This window comes from Sceloporus occidentalis, unplaced genomic scaffold (genome assembly GCF_023333645.1).
Source record: "Sceloporus occidentalis isolate IW3139 unplaced genomic scaffold, rSceOcc1.0.p SCAF_165, whole genome shotgun sequence".
NCBI classification, from domain to species: domain Eukaryota; kingdom Metazoa; phylum Chordata; class Lepidosauria; order Squamata; family Phrynosomatidae; genus Sceloporus; species Sceloporus occidentalis.
The window spans coordinates 1,111,308-1,133,707 of record NW_028317145.1 but is presented as its reverse complement, the minus strand read 5'-3'; the positions used below and the strand labels follow the sequence as shown (position 1 = coordinate 1,133,707).

The 22,400-nt window shown below is 41.5% G+C and overlaps 1 protein-coding gene across 1 annotated transcript; it reads right to left on the bottom strand.

The window, feature by feature from the left end:
• Window positions 1-6,487: 6,487 nt before the first annotated feature.
• LOC149279463 (prostaglandin D2 receptor-like) lies at window positions 6,488-21,466 on the bottom strand. Its single transcript, XM_089501169.1, has 3 exons — window positions 20,660-21,466; window positions 11,959-12,168; window positions 6,488-6,661 (listed from the first exon to the last, which is right to left on the bottom strand). The coding sequence occupies exons 1-3, from the start codon at window positions 21,464-21,466 to the stop codon at window positions 6,488-6,490; spliced, it is 1,191 nt and encodes a 396-aa protein (XP_089357295.1).
• Window positions 21,467-22,400: the final 934 nt, after the last annotated feature.

Here is a 22,400-nt window from a genome sequence, read left to right as displayed (position 1 = left end):
GGTAAATATGCCACTGCCTGACTCTCTTGTCCTCACTCACCCTTAGAAAAAGCTGCCTGATCAATATCCATTTTGAAAACTGGAGGTTCCCATGAAGTACACTTGTGAGGCTTTATTACATATGCATTGTTTATATCTGTAAACAAAATGATTTGTGTCAGATCAACCTAAAAAATCAAATAGTACACATGATGCCCTTAGTGGACCCAACTGCTAATAATTAATCATTCCTGTACAAATACTGTAGCTATGTGTGAAAATCCTGCTCAGATAAATATCTATTTCCAGCAAATCCAGAACAAATATTTTGTGGATTTATGCAGGAAAGAATGTGGTCAGTGGGAAGATTTTTTTCCATACTTGGTGGTCTTCTGAAAAAAAATAGTGTGGAATAAATGCTGCCCAATGAGTATAAATATGTAGATTTTTAAAAAAAATGGTACAACACATTGTCTTAATCCTCACGTACGAATAAAATGCCCTTTCAAACGGCATAAACGTTTTCTCTTAATCTTAAAAAAAGCAACTGACTGTCACAGCTTTTAGCATAAAGCAACTACATTTGTGAATTAAAAATACCTCTAGATCAGGGGTGGGCAATTAATTTTCCCATGGGGCCACATGAGAAATTGGAATGGTTTTAGAGGGCCAGACCTCTACAAACTACAAACTCCGAAGCCTTGTCCATTTTGTTAACTTATGTGCTGTTTAATAAAGTTATTCAAGCCTACGTCATTGGTAGAGGTGCTTGAATAAGTAAGGCCTGAATAACTATTAGCACAGCACAGAAGTGAACAAAATGAACAAGGCTTCGGAGTGCATACCGTATTTTTCGCTCTATAAGACGCACCTGCTGATAAGACGCACCTAGATTTTAGAGGAGAAAAAAAAGGAAAAAATATTTTGAGCTAAAAAATGGGCTAAAATATTTATTACAATAACTGAATAAGCTATGAACACAGTAAGACACACGCAGTAAGACACACACAGACACAGTAAGACACACACAGACACAGTAAGACACACACAGACACAGTAAGACACACACAGACACAGTGAGACACACACAGACACAGTAAGACACACACAGACACAGTGAGACACACACAGACACAGTAAGATACACACAGACACAGTGAGACACACACAGACACAGTAAGACACACACAGACACAGTGAGACACACACAGACACAGTAAGACACACACAGACACAGTAAGACACACACAGACACAGTGAGACACACACAGACACAGTAAGACACACACAGACACAGTAAGACACACACAGACACAGTGAGACACACACAGACACAGTAAGATACACACACACACAGTAAGACACACACACACAAACACAGTAAGACACACACACACAGTAAGACCTCCCTCCCTAACCCCCCTTCTCAGTATCTCCCCTCTAACTCCCTAACCCCCCCTTCTCAGTATCTCCCCTCTAACTCCCTAACCCCCCCTTCTCAGGATCTCCCCCCCCCCCGCCCCGGTCACTTACCTTAAACTCCTGTGTTGGAAGCGTGAGGCGTTTGTCTCGGGTGCCGGCGCTTCACTGCTGATCGCCGGCGTCTGACGTCATATGCCGGCGCCCAGCGTAAAGCGCCGGCACCCGAGACAAACGCTTCCAACACAGGAGTTTAAGGTAAGTGACCGGGGCGGGGGGGGGACACCGGACTCATTGGTGAGTCACCAGGACACTCTTTGCGGGCCGGTCCGAGCTATTCAGCGGGCCGGATGTGGCCCGCGGGCCGTGCTTTGCCCAGGTCTGCTCTAGATGATGTTTTTGTTAGTCAATCGGAATTTTAGAGATATTTAGTTTCAAATTTAACCTCATGGAAGCTGAGATTCTCAACATCCACCTTTTGATTAATCATCCCTCTCTTGAAGTTCTCTCCCTTCTCCTCGTCCACCCCTTTAAAAAGGCTTCCTGAACCAACCATAATCAATCAGCAACATAACATTAGGAGAGAGATAACTTAATGAGTAAGACCAATCATGTAGAACATGAGAGCAGGAGGTTACGATGCCTCTCTATACTCTATACATATTAGATGGCTTATTATTAAATACATATTGCCTATTTTAATTTGGAAACAAATAACGTAGAATAATTTAGACTTAGGAAAAGAGAGATTAGTTTTAAATGGTAACATTTTCTGTAATATTCTCAGATATATAAGTTTTTATATGTTAGACACAGCTATGCTATTATTATTTTTTTTATTTTGTTTTTTAGATACTTATCTAGAATTGACGAAGAAGTCAATTTATTTTAAATTGAATCATTTCCTTGCTTGATGTAGATATGTATATTAATGTGTGATTTTCTATTTCATGCGTCATAAGTTATGGAGATGTTTGCATTCATAAATGCTGTGCAGGAGGGGTACATTTTTATATTTGAGAGTCTGAAAACATCCAATGATATTACCATAATATCATTAGTACTGTAAAAAAGTGATGAAACTGCATTTATATACATTTAGAAATATAAAACCAAGGGGTTAAATATGGTGCAACACCTGACATATTTCTCTTAACCATGTGCAAACTAACAAGCACAATATCGCCCTACACAGCCCTCTCAGAAATTGCCTATTTATGAATTATTATTATTTAGTATACTTATAAATTCAAGAAATCATTCTCGATTTGGAATGTTTGCAGTTTATCTGTTACAAAGTATCTTTCTTAGCATTCTAATCTGATTTTACATTTATTAGTTTCCTGAATGTAAACGCTGTGTTACAGTGACATCTAGAGTTCTCATTTGTAGCAATGATGTTACAGAAGTTTAAACTCACTGATGTTCCTACTCTTCTAAAATACATTTTAATGAGGAATCCCCAATAACTGCTGAGAACGCCATAATCTACTCAACAGCCCAAGTTCACCTTCTTGGTCTTGTACTTGTTTATCTTCTCTCCTTCCCACACCACAGTTACTAATCCTGCCTTTACCTGCTAAATATCTCACAAATCCATCCTGGGCAGAAGTCACTGCTAAAAGACTAATTCATTCCATTGTGGTATTGGATTATTGCTACTCTCTGCTAACTGACTTCACCTTGTCATTCGTTTCACTTCTCCAATCCATTCGGAACACTTCTATCAGACTATTCTTCTTATCCTATTGCTCTTCATCTGCTGCCCTACTGTGCCAGTTGTTCCACCTACCCCCCTATACCCTCCAGAAACTCTGATGCTTACTCAAAGAGCTTTTAACAGTACTGCACCCCCATTGTATCCGCCATTATATTTGAATACACTCCCTAACCACCCTCTTTCTCCCCATTTATTACTTCTCCCCTCAACTGTTATTACTTCTTCCCACTCATATCTCTGGAATGTTACTTATGCTGTACCTATCCCCTACCTCCTCCATTCAGACTCTCCCCTACTTATTCAACGTTTAAATGATCACTAAAACCCACCTATTCTCCTATTCTCTTGTTACCCACAACCTGTATTCTGGAAGGAAACCGTCAATCCCCCCTACCATTGAGATCTCAAGGTCACTGACTATATGTGACCTTCACTACAATGAAGTCATCCTTGCCCAAGCAGTCCTTTTCAGCAATAGCATATACCCCCCAATCTCCAAATAAATCGTAGGATTGCAAAAACATAGCCTTCTTCTTCTTCTGTACTGTTTAGGTTGTTAGTAATACATAAGAAATGCTTTTGCCAACTAGCCAAGCTCTTCTACACCAAACTCACCCAACCATGTCTTTATGGACCTTGCTTTGTGCAAGGTTGCTTTGGGCGCAGTCATGCGGGAATAGAAAAAGGCCTTCCACAAACTGTTCCCACAAAGTGGAAGCATGGCTTTGTCCAAAATGTCTTGGCATGTCCCCTTAAGATGAGTTGGAACAGAGATTCCGAACCAGGCCTTCTCATCCAACAGCAGTGCCTGACCTCACAAATGCTCTAATGGATGAATGGGCAAAAATTCTCACAGAAACTCCCCAAAATGTTGCGGAAAGTCTTCCCGGAAGAGTGGAAACTGTTAAAGCTGTAAAAGGGGGACCAACTACTTATTAATGTCTATGTATTTAGAATGTAATGTCATAAAGGTTCCTCTTGGTCGTGTCCAAATACTTTTGTCCATATAGTGTGTGTGTGTGTGTGTGTGTGTGTATATATATATATATATATATATATGTGTGTGTATATATGCGTGTGTGTGTATATATATATATATGTGTAAATATATGTATATGCTACGCCATGTATTTTCTCAGATACTTTCTGTTGAAATAAACAGGCTTGGAGGAAATACCCAAGATTCAAGATAAATTCCACGTTTCATTAGAGATGTTAAATAAGAAAAATGTCCAATTTTTTTTTTCACAGGGCAGGATGTTGCTATCAGATCCAAATAATAAAATACAGCTGCCACAAAACCAACACAAACGGGAAATTTAGACTACATCTTTCTTGAACACAGAGCTTAGCCTTGTCCGGTATGAGTTAATGTACACGTAATCACAGTGCTCTTTACACTAAATCCTGGGAAACCTACGTTTGTGATAGTTCATGTGAAAATTATAATAAGTTATTTAATAACTGGTGGTAAATGATTTAGTTGCTTAAAGAGTCGTTAAACAGAAAAGTAACTTTGGCTTCTCTGATAGAAGCATGAATGAATTTTTCATTTCCCCCCTGGAATTTTGAGAACAGTCTTATCGCATTGTTGCTTCCGCTGTCAGTTTTGGCTTAAAATCGTGTTGCTCGCTGTGGGAGAGTGACTGTTAGCAACCTGGATCACTGCTTGATCATCATGAGAAGGCAGCTTTTCATTTCTAAAGAACAAGCTACTTTCTCAACTATTTGGGGCAAAGGCAATTTGGCGTTTCATCCAAAAAAATACCCTAATTGGTGCAGTGGGAGCGTGTATTTCCAATCTTATATCTCTGTTCCATTGTACCCTAGATTTTACTCTAGCAATATATATATATGATAACACCTATGATTAGGCACACATTCCTTGAGTCTGTAATTAAAAGATACATACCACGAATAAGGTCAACAGACATGCTATCTGCTATACCAGACCTGGGCAAAGCACGGCCCGCGGGCCACATCCGGCCCGCTGAATAGCTCGGACCGGCCCGCAAAGAGTGTCCTGGTGACTCACCAATGAGTCCGGTGTCCCCCCCCCGCCCCGGTCACTTACCTTAAACTCCTGTGTTGGAAGCGTTTGTCTCGGGTGCCGGCGCTTTACGCTGGGCGCCGGCATATGACGTCAGACGCCGGCGATCAGCAGTGAAGCGCCGGCACCCGAGACAAACGCCTCACGCTTCCAACACAGGAGTTTAAGGTAAGTGACCGGGGCGGGGGGGGGGGAGATCCTGAGAAGGGGGGGTTAGGGAGTTAGAGGGGAGATACTGAGAAGGGGGGGTTAGGGAGTTAGAGGGGAGATACTGAGAAGGGGGGTTAGGGAGGGAGGTCTTACTGTGTGTGTGTGTATCTTACTGTGTCTGTGTGTGTCTCACTGTGTGTGTGTCTTACTGTGTCTGTGTGTGTCTTACTGTGTCTGTGTGTGTCTCACTGTGTCTGTGTGTGTCTTACTGTGTCTGTGTGTGTCTTACTGTGTCTGTGTGTGTCTCACTGTGTCTGTGTGTGTCTTACTGTGTCTGTGTGTGTCTTACTGTGTCTGTGTGTGTCTCACTGTGTCTGTGTGTGTCTTACTGTGTCTGTGTGTGTCTTACTGTGTCTGTGTGTGTCTTACTGTGTCTGTGTGTGTCTCACTGTGTCTGTGTGTGTCTCACTGTGTCTGTGTGTGTCTCACTGTGTCTGTGTGTGTCTTACTGTGTCTGTGTGTGTCTCACTGTGTCTGTGTGTGTCTTACTGTGTCTGTGTGTGTCTTACTGCGTGTGTCTTACTGTGTTCATAGCTTATTCAGTTATTGTAATAAATATTTTAGCCCATTTTTTAGCTCAAAATATTTTTTCCTTTTTTTTCTCCTCTAAAATCTAGGTGCGTCTTATCAGCAGGTGCGTCTTATAGAGCGAAAAATACGGTATGCACTCCGAAGCCTTGTTCATTTTGTTCACTTCTGTGCTGTGCTAATAGTTATTCAGGCCTTACTTATTCAAGCACCTCTACCAATGACGTAGGCTTGAATAATTTTATTAAACAGCACATAAGTTAACAAAATGGACAAGGCTTCGGAGTTTGTAGTTTGTAGAGGTCTGGCCCTCTAAAACCATTCCAATTTCTCATGTGGCCCCATGGGAAAATTAATTGCCCACCCCTGTGCTATACTATTCTATTTTTAATTGTAAAATGGTTATTCTAATGCCCTGAATAGCCCTGCTTTTAATAATTAGCACCAACGCACTCCCACAAAACCAATGGGAGAGGTTTTTGCACATGTGTGTAGGGGGTCTCATTCAGGGACAGATTGGCAATGATGGGGCTTCCTGATGGCGTAACGTCAGTCCATCACAGGATATCCACCGCCGCACGCTACAGCAGCAGATCAGGTGAGTGTTTGGTGCTGTTGGCCAGCAGCCCAATAGCCATTTGCCCAAATGACCATTCCATGCCTCGTCTCATTAGACTGCCTGGAACGCTCATACAAGCCAGCTCTGGGGCTGACTGGCAGCGGACTTCAAGTAGGAGATGCTTTCCGCGAAGGAACTGGGGGATAAGGAAAAGCACCAAATGTGTAGGGGGTGTTTATGCATTTTGATGAAAAATAAGATGTATAGAAGGTTCCACTCAGTTATTATATACACTAAAGTGAATATGAAGGCAGAAAGTCAGACACTTACTTATCTCAGCATAACCTTACAATAGAATGGATCGGTACATACACTGTCCAACAGTCATCTGATACCTGCTATGTTAGCATGGTGCCAGGAAAGCTAGATCAGCTGACCTGTCTTGGGTTTAAGGGTTGTCATCATCATATATATTGCTAGAGTAAAATATCGGGTACAACGGAACAGGGGCAGCCTGGCCCAGGGGGGCAATTGCATCCGGGCTAGTCCATAAATCTTTGAAATGGGCCGGCCATGTCGGGTAATTTAGTTCAACATTACATGACCTTGTGGTAAAAGTGCAGCTGCATAGTGTGTGTCACGGAGCTGGCTAGTCCGACCGACTACCTCCGCTGTCTTGTGCTCCCTTAGCCTGGGACAACACACTTTCCCCGGTTTCCCAGTCACTAGCCGAGACTCAGTGTAGGGTAAAACCAAACGAAGACTGATTTATTTTAGACACACAGAGCTGGATATATCCAGCAAAACACACATTAACATAAAACAAGATATTGGGACACAAACCTCCCCCTTAATCTGCCTCTCAGAGACAACAGGGGCAGTAACGGGATTAACAATACAATAGGGGGGAGACTGATTTATACAACATTAAACATCAAAGAATGGTGGTCACTCCCTGGTGGCAGATCCTGGCTGTCTGCCGGAGATAATCCACTCAGCCAGTGATGAGATGATACTGCTGGGGGTAGCCACAGAAGTCTCTACAAACCCAGGGCCCATAGTCAATAGGGAGGAGGCTGGCAGTCAGGCTTCTCCAGTGGCCCCAGTGATGGAGGCTTCCGTCACAATTCTCCCCCCTTCGAATTGGACTGACATAGGATGAGACCCCAAACGGGTTGACTCCGTAGTCAGTCAGTTTATTTGGCCCATTAATTCCCTCCCAAAATTGGTGCTCCTGCTGCTGCTGGGGAGATGGGCCGGCTGCGCCATCTCCCGGGTACCGCTGGGGAGTGATGCCGCCTGCATCCCCTCCCTGGTGCTCCTGTTGCCATTGAGGAGAGAGTTCCGGTTGATCCGGTCCTGGAATTAGGTTCTGCTGCTGGGGGGGCGGGTCGGCCGCTGTATCTCCCTGAACTCCTGCAGCTTTGGTAGGTGCTGGGCAGAGGCCAGCGATGCTCTGCCTGGTTGCCAGCACTTCAGCTGGGGTTAGGGAATCTTGTGGGTCGGCCTGCCGCTGGGGAGGGAGGGCCGGTTCCTCTGCTCCCGGACATGTGAGCTGCCGCTGGGAAGATGGACCTGCTGTCACATCTCTCGGTTCCTCCCACTGCCGCTGGGGAGGAAAAACAAGTTCCTCCGCTCCCGGACATGTGAGCTGCCGCTGGGGAGAAGGGCTGGCTGCCACATCTCCCTGGATCCCTGTAGTCATTGCAGATGTGGGGCAGAAGCCAGCAGCGCTCTGCCCTGTTGCCAGCTCTTCAGATGGGACTAAGAGATCTGGGCAGACTGCCCAGCATTCTGAGGCCCCCGGTGTGGAGACTGCAGTGTTATCCACCCCTCTTGGGTTGACATCCTCAGATGTAAAATCAGTTAGATCCACAATCTCTGGATCTGGTTGTGGAGCACAGTCGCACAGCTCCAGTATCGGATCTGGATTATCTGCCCAGTATCCCTCTGACTCAGGGGTGGAGACCGCAGTCCCATCCACCCCGCCTGGGTCAACACCCTCAGCTGACCACTCAATCACATCCACAAAATCCATACAATCCCTGGACACTGGGGCATTCTGTTGAACGCGGTCAAACAGTTTTTTATACGCCTTCTCCAGTTCCCACTCCTGCGTAATTAAAAAGTCTAAATCACTTTTAAGTCCTAGTGCATCTGGGAGGTCCCACTCCCTGAAATCCCGGATGTCCTCAATCCGCCACTCCGCTGTACTGCCGAAGTCCGGATCCTCCTGAAGACTATCCCATAATAATCCAGGGCCACCAAAGTCATAGCCCTCTGGAGAACAATCTTTCGCAGTTCCCCAATATGCTTGCTCTGTATACCACTGCAGAGCCCTATAGTGATCTTCCAGCTCTACCTCCTGTTGGACCAGCTTGTCCAATTCGGATACCCATTGCTCCTGGGGTTGCTGTCCCAGGAAAGACATCCGTAGTTCCCGCTGGTCTCTAATCTTTTGTTCGGAGCTTGGAAGACACCGACCCCGGCGTATAACAGCCCTCTGCCATACTGACCGTCGAACCACTTGCCTCAGGTTCTGGTATTGTTCTGTAGGCAAAGCAGTGGTGTAGCAGGAGAGGATGACCCGCAGCAGTCCCTGGAATTCGGATACCACATCCATGTCCTTGTCAAGGCGACCGAAGTCTGCCGTCCTGTCGGTCAATCCCGGTAGAAAATAAGTGTCCCTCAGACTAAGAAGAAATCCCACCGCTTGCCACCAATGTCACGGAGCTGGCTAGTCCGACCGACTACCTCCGCTGTCTTGTGCTCCCTTAGCCTGGGACAACACACTTTCCCCGGTTTCCCAGTCACTAGCCGAGACTCAGTGTAGGGTAAAACCAAACGAAGACTGATTTATTTTAGACACACAGAGCTGGATATATCCAGCAAAACACACATTAACATAAAACAAGATATTGGGACACAAACCTCCCCCTTAATCTGCCTCTCAGAGACAACAGGGGCAGTAACGGGATTAACAATACAATAGGGGGGAGACTGATTTATACAACATTAAACATCAAAGAATGGTGGTCACTCCCTGGTGGCAGATCCTGGCTGTCTGCCGGAGATAATCCCCTCAGCCAGTGATGAGATGATACTGCTGGGGGTAGCCACAGAAGTGTCTACAAACCCAGGGCCCATAGTCAATAGGGAGGAGGCTGGCAGTCAGGCTTCTCCAGTGGCCCCAGTGATGGAGGCTTCCGTCACAGTGTGTAAGAAGCTTTAAGGAAAGGTTTTGGTGAAGGTATGAGAGAGAGGGTGTGTGCATGTGTGTGTAACTGAAGGGGCACTCAGCTCAATTAAACCCCTTAATGACAAAGCCTGTACATGTACGGGCTCAAAATGCATTGTTATTAATGGGTTTAGGGACCGCCCATTGTCCTTAAGGGGTAAAAACCAATGCGGGAGGAAAACCCTCTGTATATGACATGTTACTTAGTAGCTGTGTATAACATGCATCATGCCCGAAGTGTCCTAATAAGGAAAAATACTATTTGTTTTTGTCTAGGATGTACTTTTGCCACCATAGAAAAAGGAATTGGCTGTAGTTAGTGAACTTTATTTACACATGGAGTCTTATTCCAAAGAATAATCAGACACATGAAGTTACAAACTACAGATTCTAGAAGTGATAAAGCAGCTGCCATCTTGGATCTGATCTCTAATTAATTTTGAGATTGTTCAAAACCCTGAAACTCAAGTGAACCTTGGTCCCTGTTATCTAGATCCAGAGGTTTTTATCTTCTGCCAAGATTTCCTGCTTGAGGTAACGGATTCTAAACTTTTATGGATTACCTCCCAGTCCGCTGTTTTCTAAGGGGAATTAAAAATTATAGAGCTGTATTATGCGGTATTTCAGTACAATTATGTGGGTGTGCAACATGAAATCTGTTCATTATGGAATTAAAATGTACTGGCAAATGCATTAAAATTGGGGAAATGTATTGAAAGTGGTGCTTTGTGGGTGTGAATACACATAGAGAAAGCTTTTAAGCTTTTATGCAGATTGCATGGAGATGCAATCCAGCAATGTAAATAAAATATTGTTGATGCATGCATCTGCTAGCAATTAGGCCAGCACAATATGGCAAAAGGCAATGATGTAAAGTGGGGTGAACTTAGGGTTACTGGTGCTCGAGTGCTCTTTTTGTTCACCCCACCCCAACTGACACACACACACACACATAATAATATGCAGACTCACTCACTAACAGCATACACTAACACACTCACTCTAACACCATACAATTACACCTACGCACACTTGCTCTCTCCACTTTTCTACCAGGCGTCACTAACCCTAGGCTCAAGGTGGACATCACTTTGACATATACATTGTTTGTATTGATAAGTTTTGTAACGGGTTCACCAAGAGAGCTGCAGTAACTCCCAGAGATCGCCCACATGTATCCTCCTGTTGTCCCCGGAATCACTTCCAGCACCAGCCAGCAACTGCAGCTGGACCTGATAATTAGTCTGAGTGGTTCTGAATGGCAAGGGCGGCCACTAGTGGCTGGAAACATGAAATGAATGGCACAAAGTTTAACCAAGTCCATACAGCAAAGGGTGAACGTTACAGCCATTCTGTCAACAATGTTTGACTAGTTACATGTTTTATTATAGTATCAACTGCATTCTCAGGATGGTTCAGACTTTAATTCGTGAGTTCTTACGACCAGATGATATTCTGTCAGAACTGAGTTTATATTGCTAAGCAGTCCTAGTTTTGTGAGTTTACAATTAAACTATATTATAATGTTGCATACGTTATGTGTACATGATAAGTGTTATTTTATGTACTTATCTGAACAAAAATCAAATGTTTTTGAAAGCATTGTGACATTCCACTATAGATTCTGAAAAAAAGTTTAAAAATGCAGATTAATTTATTTTAGTTAAATATATAGTTCAGGTGAATCTTTATAGTGATGTAATCAGGGCCGGCCTTAGGGGTGCGCGACCTGTGTGACCGCACAGGGCGCCATGGTAGCAGGGCGCCTGCCCGGGACTTAACTTAAAACATCGTTTTTTTTTAAAACTTTATTTAACATGAATGATGTTAAATAAAGTTTAAAAAAAACCCGATGCTTTAATCTAAGTCCCGGGCAGGGGCGCTGAGCAGTTGCTCGTGATGTTCTCAGCAACTGCTCGCCCCCCTTACTCTCCGTGACTCCGTCGCGGTGCCGGCATCTCATGTTGAGCGCCGGACTATTGAAAGGGCAGAGGGGGGGGGGGTGTAGTTTGAAGGGGTAGTGGGGGGGGGCGCCAGAGGAGTAGTCCGCACAGGGCGCCACAACACCTAAGGCCGGCTCTGGATGCAATATACAGTTTCACCGAGGTGGCTGTATGGGTGTAATTTATTGGTTACTGGCCTTAAAAAGCCAGGGCCAATTCTTAAGCCTGTTCTTGGTCACTGATGCGCTGCTGCTCCAAAGATCTGGATGAAATGTGTTTTTATTATCATTATTTTTGTTGTTCCAGTCTTACTGGATTACTGTTGTGAAGAAGCTGCATCTGAATATTGTCCTTGAAGTGAATTTTTCTACAGAGACGATGTATATGAGTGTGAAATTTGGATGTCCTGCAAATGATGAAAATCCACGGATCCACAATGGAATTCATTGATAAAAACCTCAGTACAATAAGGTCAGCATACTCGTTTTTGTCATCTGTAAATGCTCCGATGTATACTCTCACCTGAGGGAAAGTTAGAACAAAATCAGTATAGCAAATATATTAATGGGCATTATTTAATAGTGAGAAAACAACTTTGATGAGAAAATTTTACATACAGTTAATGCGTGAGGTCAAAAATATACAAAATGTGCATCAAATATTCCTTTAGTCCTGTTGTCTTTTATTAGATTAATTAAGCAAATTGTAACGTAGAACTATACGATTTACTCAGTAAAGTAGGAGTTGTCCCTTCATAATGGGTAGTGGAGTGCCCAAGAGGGTCACCCCTGCTGCCTGAAGAAGGGGTGAACATTTCCAATCTAACAAAAAATTCCTGGGAGCTGGAAGACGTGTGTGACTTAATTTAATGAATAGACCCTAATGGTTCCGAAGGGAAATGGTTTTAAGGGAAACAGATGTATTCATAAAAAGGTCATCAGACATAAAAAAATGATTACATGGAGAGCACCCCAAGTTCAGTTAAAGTTGATTCTTTTCACAAAAACTGCAATGAAAGTTTATTTTGGTATCGAATCATTTCCAACGAATGGCATGTATTTTGTGTACAACTCCGCATAAAAGGTTTCCTAGGAAATGATCAAATAATCCCAAGGTAATCTCAAAAGAAGCAGGTTAGGCAAATTATTATTCTCCGTACTTATCTACTTATTCATAATAATCAAACGTGTTTCCAAAATTCTTACTCATATTGTCGGATGATAGAATTGTTTATCTCTGTGTTCACAGATGTTTTTAAAATGATTTAGGAAGTATTTTCTTTAAAAAAAACAAAACATTTTTAATGTTTCTTACTGCTAAAAATGGAATGTATTGCAGCAATCTCTTGTCTTTCTCTATACAATGTAATGATAATTATACATATTTAATCATGCCTTATCGGTCAATGCAAATTTTAGGGTAGTCCATATGATTGCAAGTTGGCCATTGGAGTAATTGTTTTGATGTTTTTATGTGTATGCATGTAATTTATTCTAATGAGACAACTATTTTAGGAATGGACAAAGATTTACACTACAGTAATGGTGTCATTGAGCTGCTCATTGTATAGGAAGTGGGGTCCATCAGTCAAGGAAATCTCTATAGCTGACCCCATTGGCCAAGGAAACATGAGGATTTATCTTAAAATATAGATATTTCCACTTTAGTTTGCATCGGCCCAATGCAACCAATATAATGCGATTACAATATAGCTATTAAATGGGTCCGTAGAAAAGTTTGTATTGTGAACTACAAAAACTCGTTATTGGGTCACTTTTGAATGGAAGGCCTCAGATTGCGTGTCATACATTTGATTCAAAATGCCAAATAAGTTCCATGGTTAGATTTGAGCGCTAACCCTGCTTACCTATCCCTCTTTACATACTCATTGTTTTAATATCCCAATGATTATGTATGACAACTGGCTAACCTAGCATTTGGCAGGTCAGTACATGTTCATGATCAAAAGCTTTTGACCCACTTAACTCTTCTGGTGTTCTACTTTCTGTGTTCATAATGTGAGGAGTGTAAGAGTATATCACAGAGCTCCATAGCAATACAAATGTGTTTAAATTGAAGTTGATGTTAGTATAGATTTCTATGTACTTAAAATAATTTTGTTTTATAACTAGCGTGATAATTTATTCACAAATATGCGTCAAGGCTCTATCCTTGGCCAAGCCACTTGGCCTCTATGACCACTGGGTGTCATTTGCATGAAGATCCCTTTCTAAACCTTGGGATTAGAACTCCCTCCATGAATATTATGCCCCTAGTGTCTACATATATGGATGGTTATAGGAGGAGGCACTCTTTAGTATAGTGACGCCTGCTGGCAGACAGGAGTGTCATCTATATTGGTCATTGGGCTTTTCAACCCCAAGCAAACCAGTTAGATCCTTGACATGTTACGCTTCCCAGTAATAAACTGACATTTTATAATATATTCTTAATTATAGGTTATATGTTTATAATATTTACTTTGATATGGTATCTTCAATCTCATATGGCAAATCAATCACAATACGCCCTTGTTACACTGTGTTCTTAGATGACCCAGGTGAGCTGATTGTGGACTAGTCTTAGGCAGCTGTTTAAACATCATACTTAATGATACCTTCATCACAGACATATCCGATGCTTACATAGCTAATAAAAGGTGTAGAAAGCAGCTGCTAAACATGAACTTAGTTTAAATTGTTTTCTTGTTTTTATTTGAAGTTTTTAGTTGGCAAAGAAGTGACATTCAAAATGTATAGCATATATAGTGTTGGAGACGTAACGTACCATTTGCACAAGGCACGGCATAATTTTCATGTTCAGTAGCATAACCAATGGACTGAACGGAGAAGAACCAACAAATCTCTGTCAATGTGTGTCTCAAGATAAGTGTACAATACATAGATCTATGTCTCCATAAGGTTATGTCTTAGAGCCTCCCAGAGTAAGGTGTGTACATATATAAAGATAGCAGGGGTTCCCAATGTTCCCCAATGACCACACTCTGGGGTGTATTCACCAAAGAGAGAGTTGTCAGGAGGGTTTGAAGTCTCTCATTTGCAATTCATTATAAAGGGGCCACATTTGCAAGAAGGGCGGAGATGGCCCTAAATAAGGAATAAGTCAAAGGGTGAAGACTTCTTATTTTATACAGGGACAGTCAAGGTTCTCCTGTAGCAGAATCTCAGTGGGTTCGGACCTTGATGTTATTTATATATATATATATAATATATATATATATATATATATATATATAGTGACGTCAAGGATCTAAAACACAACTCTCCTGCGAATTCTCCTGACAACTTTCTGTTTAGTGGATAAACAGGCTGTGTTTGCCTAATAGACAGGATGATGTCTATCACATCTGAAGTCTGGGGGACTGTTTTTCTTTCTTGAAATTGTCCCTTTTGTTAAGAGAAATACTGATCATAATAGCCTAAATTTACACGGAATTTCATCCGATATGAGTGCCAAGGATTTCATTTATTGTTAACATGTTTCAAATAACGGTAAACGGAGACGGGTTTGTTCCAAAGCAAAGATGACTCTCTGGTAACTTTCACAAACAGCAGGCTATTATTAAATAGGAGAAAAAAAAAAGATTACCAGAAAAAGAAACTCACCAAAAAGTTTGTGCCTCACAGGCAATTCTGTTAAATGACTTAATAAGAAACATGATTGTGCTGTACAGTTAACATGGGCTGTTGATTTTTGCATCATAACACTTTATATAAGGTTCGCTAGCCCTTTCTCTTCTATGCTATCCATAGTGAGGTTCATGGTTCATCCCATATTTATTTATTTAGATAAGGAGGTGAACATTTCCAGTAAAATATATTGCCGAACCTTTCCAAAGAAAATGAAACGAGAAAGTGATTGAATATATTAGACAGGGTGGATTATGTTATATTAAAGTCACATCCAAGATAAGACCGCAATGTGCTCCTGCACTGAAAGCCATCCTTCACATGTGTTATGTTAACAAATTACACTTTTTGAAGGAGAAATGAAGTACTTGTGTATAATATGCCTCCACCAGATTAGGTCACTGGTCATTAATCATTGATCAGATAGCAATTTATTTGGTTATTAAATATATATGTAATCACTATCACATCAAGTGTAAGTGACAAGTTAAGGCCACTGACATTGGTGATTCAGATCAATAACTTAAATTACCGTATTTTTCGCTCCATAAGACGCAGTTTTTTTCCTCCCAAAGTAGGATGAAAAATCAGCCGCGTCTTATGGAGCGAAGATGCAGGCAGGGAGGGGGGGGGGCAACGATATACCGTATTGGCTCGAATATAGGCCGCACTTTTTTCCCCCACTTTAAGACTTTAAAGTGGGGGTGCGGCCTATATTCGGGGTCTAGCGCCCGACGCCCGGGACATGCAGTCCCGGGCGCCGGGCAGGCAGCGGGGTTAGGATACAGATCCCCCGCAGCGGTGCAGGGGACCTGCATCCTACTCCCCGATACGCTCAGACAGCCTCCCCTGCCAGCACTTCCCACGGGGGGGGTGCCGGCACGGGAGGTTGTCTAAGCGCATCGTGCGGATGCGTTTTACCTCTGCACCCCCCGCGGACTTACCGGAGCAGACTCCCGGGTGTCTTGCGGGGTCAGCGGGGGACGTCTACGCAATGCAACTTCCGGTGCCGGATGTGCCGCACCGGAAGTTGTATTGCGTAGATGTCCCCCGCCGGCCCCGCAAGACACCCGGGAGTCTGCTCCGGTAAGTTGGGGAGGGGGGGGCAGAGGGGGACAGTGGCAGCGTATCTCGGGGAGGGAGGACAGTGGCAGCGTATCTCGGGGAGGGAGGACAGTGGCAGCGTATCTCGGGGAGGGAGGACAGTGGCAGCGTATCTCGGGGAGGGAGGACAGTGGCAGCGTATCTCGGGGAGGGAGGACAGTGGCAGCGTATCTCGGGGAGGGAGGACAGTGGCAGCATATCTCGGGGGGCGGGGGGGGCAGAGTGGCAGTATGTTTTTTGGTGCTTTTTTAAAGAAGAAAAAAACTTTTTCTTTAAAAAAGCACCAAACTTTTAGGGTGCGGCCTATATACGGGGGCGGCCTATATCCGAGCCAATACGGTACTCACCAAAAGTGTCCCGGACAGTCTCTGTCTCGCTTCGCCGTCCAGGGGAGGTCTTCATCTGGAGACCGCCGCCTCTGTCGCCGCCTCTCCTCTTCTCTGGTCCGTTGCGACGGCTAAGGGCGGACTGGATGGAGAGGACGGGGGGATTTGACGCAAGCGCCGTGTCACGTATGGCGCCGGCGCATGCGCAGTACGGCGCTTGTAGTCCAACTATACTTCCCATCATGTCTGACCAGCTTTTTTCTGTGCAGGCATGACGGGAGGATGATGTCCTTTTTTTATAGCCCATTTTTTAGCTCAAAATATTTTTTCCTTTTTTTTCTCCTCTAAAATCTAGGTGCGTCTTATCAGCAGGTGCGTCTTATAGAGCGAAAAATACGGTACCACTAATTGGTGATCTGATAATAATCACTTAAGTGACAAAAATGTAAAAATATTAGGTGCTACATAGGAGCACAAGATTGATTGTGACGTGGTCAACACAAGCCCGTGGGGACTGAAGACAAAAGCATTAACCCCTTTAATACCACAATCACGTCGTCCACGTTTGTGGAAATGAAGCAATCCTTCTCATGGAATGATTGTGCAGCAAGGGGAGGTCAGGGTTGGTCCCCACACTCAGGTGGGTGCCTTTTGCAGCTGGGATTCGTGGGGTTAATGCTGCACAATTTTTACTTAGATATAATACACCCCTTGCCTTTTCAAAATCTTAAAAGAGACGTAAATTGTGTGCATTACACGCTAAGGTGTGACAGTAATTACATAATTTATAACTTTATTATAACTTTATACATTTATAAGAGTTATTCTCCACTTCCAACATCCACCAAAGATATGGCCAGAGCAGTCCATGTTACTTTCCCATTGTTTCCCTTGATCCATCTGACAGCCCAGACAGAAAGGTGTAACATGATTCTACATTGTTTTAGTAAACTAGGTCTCTTTTGTGCTCCGTAAAGCTATTAATACAAATATATGAATTTGAGCCAGCAATTTATATCGTGAGATGCAGCAACAAGGCAGCAGAGTCTATTTATATACCATATAATATATATATATATATATATATATATATATATATATATATATATATATATATATATATATATATATATATATATATATAATGTGTGTGTATATGTATATGTGTATATGTATGTGTATATATATATATATATATAATGTGTGTGTATATGTATATATGTATATGTATATGTATATATATGTGTATATATATATATATATAAATGCAGGTGCAATAATTAAGATTAGAATTATTTGGTATGTGACAGGTGTTTTTTAAGATCATTGGGGAGGTCTGTATGAGGCAACTGTTTTGTTAGTCTGTCCGTGTATTAACCATTTGGGTTCCATAGGTTTGAATTTCTAGACTTTTTAAACCACATTACATTTATCTATATGAATACAAAGACTATACTACTGTCAGTGTTTTTCCTTTTAGTAGCAAATACAATTCGGAATTGCAATCCTTGTGGTTTATATCCACTTGCCAAAGTCGGATCACATAGTTCATTCCCAAACAGTATTTTCAAGAACCGCAACCATGGTTAAGTTTATGCAATGTGGAAACTGGAAAGGGATTTAAAAAATCCCCAAGTTTATTTTGTTTCCTTGGCATGACAGAGAGGATACATTTTTCCTCCAAGATTTGCATAAATTGTCTTTTAGGTTGCCCAACAACTGGTAATGTATGACATTGTGAGATATAACTATATCCTTGACAAAAATGTTACAATATGTTCTATCTATTACTTTGAATGTTACTATATTAAATCTCATGCATTAATACTGTTCTTGTTTAAATTTAAAGAGGCACTGACATCACAATTAATAACTACATTTATTAGAGTTAACTGCATTTATTGCAGGGCAAGAGTGTACATTACAAAAAAAAACTGAGGGCAATATGGCAGTGCTGGCAGTAACATTCTTTCCCCAATTGGAGGATTGGGAGAAGACATCACCGCAAGTGCCGCTTGAACGAGAATGAAAGAGTGGGAGTGAATGTGGACCTAAGAATTTCGGATGAAAATTCTGAGCTTTTTGCTTAGTTTTTGTTCAATTCTGGAGGGGGGTGGTTTGTCCTCGTTTTTGGGGCAGTGTACGAAATGTGATTTTACCAAAATTCTGTAAATTTGCAATTCGTCAAAGTTGCCTATGAAAAGGACTGGCAAAAATTTAGCTTGGAATAATACACATTATGTCCAAACATGCATGACTCCTAATGAACCAGATCATAACATTTAATATGTAACCAAGGTGTGTAAAGAAATAGAGAAACGATAATAAATAGCATGTAAAGACTAGTCAGCTTCTTATACTTCTGCCAAGAGTTTCATGGTGTGTGTGGCTGTTGAAATGCTCTACTATTCACATTGAAACCTGGCTGAACTGTTGTGTAGTCTCTGGAATACTAATTATCCCTGATCTCCTGTGTGGGGTAAATGAGTTGGGGTAAATTCAGTGGTGGAGCTGGAGGAGGTTGCACTGGGCATGGCAGCCACCATGTTTATAGCTCTGCATCCCCAGCACAGAGCGACCAAAAGGCAAGAAATATCTTTGATTTTGTGGGGATTATCTCGCTGTCTGATGTCAAAGACCCTTTTCCTCAGCTCCGTTCATGGTTCTCTGAAGTATATTCACTAACCTGCAAATTTGCAAGGAGACTTGAGCATCAATAATGCATTATAAAGGACGAATCCCCATGAGCATCTACAAAAAGTGTTGAGATGACCATGTATAATGCAGAATTAAATCAGCGAGACAACTTTCAAGAAATCTTGCCACCTTCTGGCCCTGGTACAGCTGGTATAGTAAATGCATGACATGGGCTGCAGGGGAAGGCATACAGCTATGTTTTACATCTCTCCCTGCTATAGGGAGCTAGGGAAGCCAACCAATTTTCTGCTTCCATCCTACACTTTTTCTCAGAAATTATATATATCAAGTGGTTGGTGACTGACAAACTATAAGTAAATATAACTTTGGGGCAGGAAAAAAAAGCTAAAACAACGAATTCATAATTTGTTTTATGAGAGTGCAAAGGCAAAATGTTCTAGCCAATAAGTTATTAATTAGGCTTTGTTTTTTCATTCATATGAAAATTGGCACACATCTTATTGAAACAAAAATGACTTAATATTGTTTGTGTTCAGCTGATATTTTCAGTAAAAAAATTTCATAAATGATTAAAGTGAATCTGCTTGTTTTTTAAATTATTTTCCATAAATTTCTGGGGTATCTCTGTAGGAATAATCACCTTAAGTGGCTATAAATGTTTATGTGAATGAATGTACTGTGGCCAAACACAATGTAACTAGAAACTATAGAAACATTATAGAAATATAATGGCAGATAGGAACCATTGGTTCTGCTGGTATTTCCTGATGTAAAAGTCAAACCTTAATCTTTGTCTTGTCTTGTCTTGGATTCATGATAACTTTGTCTATCCCATGACTAAATTCCCAAGTTGAATTTTGCCAGCCGGGCCATGGATGTTGGATCATTTGACACAGAAGCATACTTCTTAAAAGTATCTCTGTTGTTTTCATGTGTTTAAAACGTAAAGGAAATCATTACAGGTATTCAAATATTTGTTTGCTTTACATGCAACTAATTTTTGTATAGGTGGAATAGTGCCTATATTATTGTGAAAACATAGAATAAAAAAAAAAACTAATTTAAACTCGAAATGAAGATGGTCGTTTGGAAAAGCTATTTACCAATTTGCCATTTTTTTAGGACTGTTTTCAATTAGATATGTTCTCAGAAGTTCCTCATATATGTTCTTGGTAAATAGTGTATTTCTGTTCATACAAATGGTATGTGTGTGATGCATTTTACAAAAACAATTGTAATAGTGTGATATTTTTGTCAGGACATAGACGTACTTACCGTTAGGGGTAAAGAACAGATAGCAAATAAAATTGTCATGACTGCCAGGAGAATCAGGTGGTCCAGTTCCTCCATCCCTGCTTGCTTCACCTCCTCTTGCTTGATAGTTACTTTGCTAAATGTAATGCCCTTTTGATGTTGGCTTTGGTACATTCGGTAAAGGTGCTTCATGACTGCAATATTGCAAGATATAATGGCTAGAACAAGGAATCCTGTGACAGTGCCATACAGCATAGAATAAGCAAAGGCACTGGCATTTGAATCCTCAGAGGTCATTTGTATAAAACACCATGTTCCAGGACAATATTGTTCATACTGACCAAATCCCAAAAAGGGCATGGAACAGAAACCAGTGCTAAAGATGTAGACTCCAACTGGCACCAACAAACCAACTTTTTTGGTGATGTGCACCTGGTAGAAAAATGGGTGTCCAAGAGCAAGCCAACAGTCGAGAGCCATGGCCAATAGAATAAGCATTGGAGCCAAACCAAAAAAAGTCATAAAGAAGCCAAAGAGATGGCAGAGAGATTGGTCATCAGCCATCTGCACCAATGTCTGATTTTTGGAATAAGCAGCCAACACCATGGGACTAACCAGACACTTCCCCATCAGATTGGTGATAGTTAGCCCAGTGACAAGCATATAGAAAACGGAAATCTTTTTTTTCTTTACATGGAACTTGTGTTGCCATAAGATGAGAAGAGCAATTAGATTCCCCAGTAGACCAGCACTGAATAATAAACTGCTAGGAACCACTGAGTGGCTACTTTGGATGAAACGGCTTCTAGTGCATGGATAAATCTCCATGTGAAATCTGAAATGAAAGGTAGAAGGGGCTCCACAACCTCTTCAAAGAGGAAGAGTTAAAATAAATGTCTACAGTATAAGAACTCCATTGCTCAGAGTCTTTATGTCAGAATAGTTCAGCTCCCACGGATCTCAGGTTCGTAAAGGTGCAGAACAGCATTTGATACGTAAAATAAACATGCTTTAATAAGGCGTATCCTACTCTGTTATTACCGTGGATTAATGCCAAGTAACTGGAATTGTACGTTACAAAAAAGGAAGCATTGTAAATCTAACCAGACAAGTTTGGCACATCTTTTATAAAAACTGAGCTGCTACATTTAGGATGTCTTATGCTGACATTATGTCTATGTTCTTGGGTGTAATGAGATCAGAGTGCTATATACAATGCAACATTGTTCTGTGTGGTCTGTGTGACATATATATATGTGGCATAAAAAACCATCAAGTGGTATATTATTTGATAAGGCTAGTTCTGTAACCTTAAGGAACAATGAAGGGTTTCAATAAATGTTGGTCCTAGATGTGTAGATTTTAAACCCTTTGAAGGGCAAGCACATTATTAACATTTCATTTTATTGAAGTTCACAAAATAACACATATGCACGATAAATGGTGTGAAGATATATGGCATTTTGCACTAAAAACACTCTGTATACCGTCTTCTGGATAATGTAGTCCACAGTATAAACGATAAATAAAAAAGTTGTGATAAACAAAAAAAAGTCTTTATTTTAGCAGATTTGGTACGACAAATAAAGGAGATTGCCAAAGTGTTCAAAATGTCCATACATATACATTATGTGCCGTTGATTACAATACACAACGATAAGATGCAGTAATAAACAGTCAAGCAATATAACAGGTGTCAACAAACCAATTTCTATCACACCTCAATGAAGTGCACCGCTGTTCCCATAAAGGCAATATGTTC